Below are 8024 nucleotides of genomic sequence, written 5' to 3' on the forward strand. Positions count from 1 at the left end.
GGATGTCTAAGTCGATTTTGAAAGCGATAGCAAGATCGAGTGGTGTTGAAAAAATCGTGCATAAAATTAGCATAAATTAAGCGTCCATGCCAGATAACACGGGGTTGCTCGAGTATAAGCCCCTCCCCTAGTTTTACCGCTGTTTAGTGTTGCCGAACGGGGGCTTATACTCGGACGAGTACGGTACTATCGCTTGTACCATTGTCATTCACAACTCTAAAATCAAGGATGACACTCTCTTTTTGTCCAAGAGAAAGCATGGTTGCAAGTTTGTAAACTTCAATTGTAGAGGAAATTTTGAATATTTCAGCTCGCATTTTAGGCTTAATGAATCAGCCATAAGGTTTGGTGTTTTCACTACCTTTTTTATATCAAGTGCATTTTTCGTGTTGTACTGGTACATACACTCCTCAAAGCATGATGAAACAACACCCACATTTGAATTTTAGTCCAGGCTGAAATTCTCATACCAACAATCAATCTCAGTACAGAGATAATAGCGCAACGTGTATAATTATAATGTAGCTAGGGAGTCTCAGCAGTAGCCACACTCATCTCTGCCACAGGCAACACTTTACAACCACTTTTTGGATATTGCGCATTTTCAAAAATATACTTTTTCTGTCTTTTTTATATATAATACTTTGAACCCCCGAAAACTGATAAATGAAGAACACACCAGTTTCAATACCGATCCTCGATTCCATGAACACTTTCAAAACATAGATCTTGCTCTAGGTTACATGGATGTGATTGATGATTCAAAATATATGCCCCAACGGCTGTCAGCTTTGCAGACGCGATTGTCAAAGTTATTGTAGATTATGTATTACTTTACCAGTGTACGGAAAGTGCAATCTATATATCTGGACAGCTCCAGTCAAAGTCTGAAATGTCCGCCATGTTTATTGAGCCAGTTGGGCATGCATAGAACTGAAAGAACTCCCAGTTTGGAATATCTAAAATTGCCTGCAGCAGAGATTGATTGAGGCACGCTGTCAAAGACTTGGAGGCCCTCTAGCTTCATTAGAATTATCCATGCCGCACTGCTGCCACATGTACGGTACGTGACTGTGCTTCAATCTCTGTTTGGAGATTGGCCAGCCATAACAATTCAGTGTATGGGTATACAGGCTGAGTTGTCAAGCTGAATACTGTGTATATCAACATGCTCTATAGAGTAAGACATGCATGCCTAATTATAGTTGACACATAAAACAAAAAATAGCAGGGATACAGAAAATAGCTGGCAGCTGGCAAAAACAAGTGGCTGACAGTTAAAATTTGTCAGCTGTGAAAACACCGGTTTAATGAAAAATAGGGACATTTTTAACTGCATCTACTCAAATTTTTGCCCTCTGTAACCAAAATTCTCTACATCCCTGAACTGGGAAAAATCATGAAAAGTTACAGCTACTGCCTCTATAAATCTAATCTGTATGGTTTCACTGTCTTCAGTATGTTTATCGTCAAAAGTGTGAAATCATTGAGTGAATGCTTGATATTTTCATCAACTGAACCACTCAGCTTCTGTATATGCTCTGTAATTTCACCAGGCGTGTGGGCTAAAGGATCGTTACGCATCGACAGATGTCATGTTTGGAGGGTCACCCTACAACAGGACTACTATGGAAGACCTAGAGAGTGACGAATATGACTGTGTACGGAGAGAGTATCAAGACTGGGATGTTGACTCAGACTTCTCGGATTCATACAAGTCGTTTGAGGATTGGTTCGGAGATTACGGAGAATACGGAGAGATTCGTGGAGAGGTGTGCAAAGATAAATATCTGGGGTTTGTTCCGAATAAAGAGAAGAAGTTATGCGATGCCCCATCCTTTGTTTACGCTAGAACGCACCTTGGGGACAGATACTTTGACATTCAAATTTCTGCGATTCTTTTCTGATCTACCACTTGTTGGGGTTCATTTTAAAGCTCTTGGTATAAGAAAAATTTCCACTGTCTTAGATTTTAGAAAACAGAAAATTTTATTTTTCTCTATAGAGTTAACAAAGAGATGGCGGCCCTTTTGAATTTCAAATATTGGTACATCTTTGGTAATTTGTTCCTCTGGTACCAAAATTTTGCATGGTGACCCCGATTTGTATTGTTGATTTTAAAAGAGAATGGTTGACATATTCCTTGAGGAAATTTGGAGCAAAAGTTTAAGTCTGTCACTTTCAAGGTGCACACTACCTTACATTCTGAATGATTTTCATAATCAAGCAAATATATGAAAGAGTCTAAGTTTATATCAGAATAGACTTGTGATTTGAAAGTCAAAAATTTTGAATTTTTTAACCTGTTAACCCCCATTCCCTTTGAACAGGTCCACACTCACCATTTATAAACAATGGGTTTGTGCCAATTGTTGTTGTGAAAGATAATTAGCCGATAAGGTCATGCAAGGTCAATAGAACATTATTCTCTATTTTTATGCCTGCTGCGTTGTTTCAGGATCCAGGGCAAGAAAAATTGCCCCTAGTTGCATGCAATTACGGTTTGAACAGCAGCCAGTCTCCTAGCGTGGAGGCAACAGATAGTACAGCTTGGCCAAATCCCCACTCTCAAAAAGAGTGGTTCAATAACCGGGCTAAGTTGTCACATTTTCTGACTGCGAACGCTCCACACGTTGTAGAGTTCTAAAGCTCTTACTCTCATACACTAACTATCACACGTCGCACACAAAGTTTATCGAAGCAATGAATACATCGCTTAAACTGGACGAAAGACAGCCTCGGGGACAATTCTGTCCACCAGCAGAGTGCAACTGTTTGCTATGAAAAGAAGTCAAATCAAAGCCCGAACAAAACAAATGAAGGCAAACAAAAACAGAACAAATCATTTGATGTTTAATCAAGGAATTACATCAGCATAGATGTGGTTGGAATCACATATTTTATCAGATTGTCTTTTTAAATGCTGACATTTGTCTTATCATTTATTCAGTCAATGTTTTCTACAAATTACATCACTAAGCTGACTTGGACCTCTATACTCCAGTCTCACATTTCTTTTGTTTTCATGTCCTCAGCACTGGTATGTTGGAAGGTGCTGCTACAAGAGATCCAAACTCTATCATAGTCTGCACCATTACAAGTGGAGCTTGATGAAAAATTGCAAGGAAAAGGTATGATTTCATGACTGTGTTATCTCTTCGTTTGTCCTTGAGGAGGTTTGTGCTAAAATACAACCATTGTACCACTCAGTGTTCCTCAAGATTTTAAAGTGGAGCCTTTATACTCCTAGAAAGTCCTTGTAAGTCTTTGGATTTTTCAGCCTCCTCGAACGTCTTTAAGAAGTCTTTGAAAATGAAATTGAGTGCTGAAAAGTCTTTGGGAAGTGATAATTCAGCAAACAGTTTTGACGATAACAAAATGACATGTGAACTGATATGTAAAAATGCTAATTTGCAAAATGATTCCTGGTAAATGGTTACTGTATTTTCAACTTTGAACTCCAAGAAGTCCTCAAAAATTGCTGAAAAACTCCTCGAAAGTCTTGCTGCAGCGAGAATGTGTACCAGCACAGTAAATGGCATTTTCAGTAGCTTGTACCACACTGTCTGTGGATCCAGTTAAGTTACAGTGACTCACTAAGAGTAAAGTGACCCTGGTAAAGTCACTGTAAAATTACAATCTCTTATATGATGAGTCTATATGTCTGTATATTTGTGGGTATGTGCGGATGTATGTCCGTCACACACAAAGGCTCCCATACCGCCAAAGCTACCGTCTCAGTATTTGGTGTACAGGTAGATGTAGGGGTTGAGATGTGAATTTGTTCAAATGAACACATCAGTGTCAAAAATGTGCAAATGAGGTAAGAAAAAGCGAATTTCTGAAACAGGCTTGAAACAATCTTACTCCACTGACTTGAGTCATTTCCTGTCATTGTTTATGAACTGTTACATATTAACAGACCTGCTCAAACCATAGACAGTAGAGGGGAGGAAGACCGTCTATGGTCAAACCTTAATTAAAGTACAATCTCTGCCCAAATCACAACACCTATCTGATTTGATGTGATTAAAACACATGGATCAATAAAGTAACAAGTAAATATTTGACAATCTTTTCATAAATTTAATTTAAAAAGATGGACATTTTCCTCCTCATCTCCATGAAGTATTCTAAAGAATGAACCATAAGCTTTGTAGTTAGAAAGTATTGTGAACAATGGTGTACCGTCTAAGGTTTTGAATGGATGAGTTACTTAGGCTTTGGTGCCAGAGGGGCAGGGTAGCCATCTCAGCAGCTGCAGGGGAAGATCCCGACGCAAACTACAGTGAGTTACGCAAATCCAATCATGTATTTATTCATAACCTCATTATATAAGACTCGTTTTAAATTATGAAAATAGTATAGAAAGATACACATCATATATAGCCCGTACTGAGACTATATAAGATCTGACATAACAGAAAGAAATGCCAACATTAAGAAACATTCTTGTTTTCTCTTTCCTTTGACAAGGTGGAATATCACAGACTGGTGAGACCACAGATTCAGAAAAACCAGCTGATAGAAGTGATTATGGATGACGACTCTTGGGTTGAATCTGTAAGTGAATATGTAATTCTCTGTTTAAGCAATAATGTACCCCCCTCCCGGATCATAATGGACTCAAGCAAACTTTGTTTTCCATACTAGACTCAGCCTTGTACATTATGGAGTGCAAACAAACTTTGCTCTCCATAATGTACTAGGGTCAGTCTTGTATTATGGAGTTGCAAAGTTACGGAGCGCAAACAAACTTTGCTCTCTATAATGAACTAGGCTCCATCTTGTACATTATGGAGTACAAAGTTTACTTATGTCCATTATGGGCCAGTTAGGGGTAAATTATTGCTATTATTTTACAGTTTTGGCAATGCCATTGACTTTGTAGATGTGAAAATATCTTGGGCCAGTGTGGATAATTGGATACATTATCATTAATAATCTGAGAATATGGTGTTACAAATTCACTAGTATTGACAAAGCTATAATATAATCATCATTCATTGTTTGTTGTTGCTGTTTTTGTTGCCATTTTGTGTTTGTGTTTATTAGTTCCAGAGACCAGCTCTGGAACTGTTAGTTTTTGCTCACTTTCCTTCTTTCTTTCTTTCTTTCTTTCTCTCTTTCTGGTATTACTACCATAGAACATGCTACAAACAAATTTTACCTTAATTACCCAGAATGCATTGCAACACGCTTATGACGTCATCGCTCAGCTCGGACGGGTTTTACGGGCATTTCTTGTTTATTTATTTTTTATTTGGCATTGCTCAACTATCATATTGCGTTCAGTTATTAATAATTCTAGCTTTCTTTTGCTTTGTTTTTTGTTGCTTTTTGATTTTATTTTTCTCTAAATACTCGCCGTACGTGGCGCTATACTGTTTCGCCCGAATGCTAATGAGATAACAATGGCGGCAGTACAATCGCTTCGCTCGCACAGAGAGAGAAAAGTAGGGTTTCCGCAAGTTTACAAGCGCGGCTGGGCACATCTTGTACCTAGGCGAGGTGAGTGTGCTCGAAAACGATGATCAATGCAAAATTTGGACTCAAAATCGGCTGTTTTGGCGGAGAAACTGCCCGCCGTATTTCTGAGGAGCCACCAGCGGTTTTTCCTATATCAGTCTGCGGGGCTGTGGTGGGAGGCCGTTTAACGCCGGTAACACACAGCCCTGCCATGCAGAGCTAGGCATTCATAGTGAACGTACTGTCTGTCACGCACCGGCATGCGTTGGCTGCACGTAAAAGCAACTCAACTTTCCAAGATCAAACGGTCAGTATCTTGTGAAAACAGCGACATAGCAATGAAAATTGTTTTAGTCTGTGCTTTTAATCAAATGAAAATGCATGTGGCTCAATTTCAACGGCCTAGGTCCGATGTTTCCTCTCGTCTGATCATCGTCGTAAATCACACGCTTCTTTACGGCAACAACTCAGCGCTACCCGTCAAGCGATTGATTTTTGCGTAGGTCAGCGGAGCGAAAATTATTGCAGCTCTGGCTCGCGAGAATGTCGTCTGATAAACATTTCCGTGCGTTGTCGCCCCCGTATGTATCTGTTGCGTTTTTACCGTAGGCATTTGTAATCTGTGTACTGTAATCCCGGACTGCCTTGCTTTTAGTTGTATTATGGTGTTTACTGCTATCAGCCCTGAATATTAAAATCCAAAGCACTCTTTCATTTCTGCACCTATCTTTGTCACACATTCTCTTGTTTCTTCCGCTGCTCTGGTCTCTGGAACTTCGCTTTTGCTTGCAAATGCTTTCTAGTTTTTTTGTTTCAGCTGCAAATATATGTATTCAACATACATTAAAATTTGAATGGTACAAATAATCTTCAAAAGATAGCTGGAAAGTGTCTCAGTGGCATGTCAGGTTTTACATTGGCAGTTTACTGTCAAGTTTTGGTGCAGATTTGCAGTTGTTTTCAGTTGTGAAGTTGGACGATTCCTTATGATGATGGGCATAAAAAATTAATCAGATAACACAATAATACTTCAAGTTTCTCCTGCATTTACATTAACCCTTTCAGCTAATTATGGTTTGGCCCACTTCTAATGTTTTCCATGCCGTATTTGGATATGTATACAGAGATGTAGGTCAAGATAGTTAAGAGTTGCAAAGATTGTATAAATATTTAGCCTAACACTGGTACTAAGCATTTCGCTATTCACAATGTTCGTTTGCCATTTTTCTACCTGCATGATTTTCTCGTCCATAAACGGGACTAATACAATTGTGGAACCCCCTTGCTGGCATTGTATCACTCAATGTCTCTTTCTGTTTGAACAATGTTCAAAACCCAGAGTGTAATCTTGACAGTACAATCTGTTGTTACAGGGAAAATTAGGTGTATGTAAAGTATTTAGAAATTGTTTGATGGCAGCGGGGTTCTCCACAGCTTGGTGGCCAGTTAAGATAACAGCGACAACTTGCATATGATTCTGTCCCAAAAATCATTCTCCTTTGTGTATTGATTTATGAATGGATTGCTTGAAAAGCAAAAGGGTGAAGAACCCTGGTCAGATTTTACTGATTTGATTCTATGATCCTAGTCTCTGTATTTAGCCATTTTGATGTGCACTGCATCAGTTTGGTGTTTTTCAAAATCACTCGCATGTATTTCATTTGTCTGTTTTCCAGGTGTACGACCACTTGAAAGACACATTAGATTCTACCTGTGAATACACTAGTGATGGAAAGGACATGTCTGCCTGTATTCCGTGGAGATAATTCCTGTTCCATTGTCCTCCCCTGTGTGAGGAGAAATGGTGTAGTCCATGTATATGTCCTGGCCAAGCACTGTACTAATTTGAACTGCCTTTGGGGGAGATAGTGCTGTTAACTCTCCAGCTTGGTGTTGTTCAAAGCACTCGAAAAGGGGTGGGTGGGAACCAAGACAGTATGCTAAAATTCACTTTTTTAAATACATATTTATGATAAGTATACATGCATTGTAGTGGTACTTGAAACTATTTACTTTGATATGGTAAAATATGGAAAGTTTCTTCAATGCCTGCATGTGGAAACTATCAAAAACTTGGCAATCACAAAAGTTTCAAGTACAATGATTGAAAAAATTACATTTTCCAAGGTTGAGAAATCTTGATTTTATTTTAGGGGAATATCTTTTATCATTAATGGCAAATCAAGATTGTCTTTTGTTACTGAGTTTTCACAGAGTTAAGTGTTTTACTAACTTTTTAGCATGCAATTGGTTTAGTAGTTCTCATCTTTTTGTGAGTTTTGCAATAATTCATGTGAAGAGCAAATAAACTTGTCTCTAGATCCAGACAAACTGCCTTTTCAGAAAGAATTTTCCCTCAGAACTTGGCAAGCCATTGCTAAAGCATAACTATCTCATGACGAAGTTTTGATCATTTTTACCAAAAATTTGGGCATGAAATTTTTGTCTTTCGAATTTTTAATGCAAATCATACCGGAGTTTTCTAATAGTTGGCCCATCCACAGAAAAGCCCACGGGTGATTATTTTTGGGGTGGGCACTTCTTTTATTTTAGTT

General features: G+C 38.6%; 1 protein-coding gene across 1 annotated transcript in view; it reads left to right on the forward strand.

Annotated features, from left to right (window-relative positions):
• LOC139135748 (coiled-coil domain-containing protein 82-like) overlaps nucleotides 1-7353 on the forward strand; it is a 38936-nt gene extending 31583 nt beyond the window's left edge. The window contains exons 9-12 of the mRNA XM_070703428.1: nucleotides 1557-1772; nucleotides 3036-3131; nucleotides 4477-4563; nucleotides 7146-7353. Of these exons, the coding sequence (XP_070559529.1) occupies nucleotides 1557-1772; nucleotides 3036-3131; nucleotides 4477-4563; nucleotides 7146-7235 (489 nt within the window). The 3' untranslated portion in view covers nucleotides 7236-7353. The remainder of the gene's footprint in view (nucleotides 1-1556; nucleotides 1773-3035; nucleotides 3132-4476; nucleotides 4564-7145) is intronic.
• Nucleotides 7354-8024: the final 671 nt, after the last annotated feature.

The sequence above is a fragment of the Ptychodera flava genome, chromosome 1, assembly GCF_041260155.1.
Source record: "Ptychodera flava strain L36383 chromosome 1, AS_Pfla_20210202, whole genome shotgun sequence".
NCBI lineage: Eukaryota > Metazoa > Hemichordata > Enteropneusta > Ptychoderidae > Ptychodera > Ptychodera flava.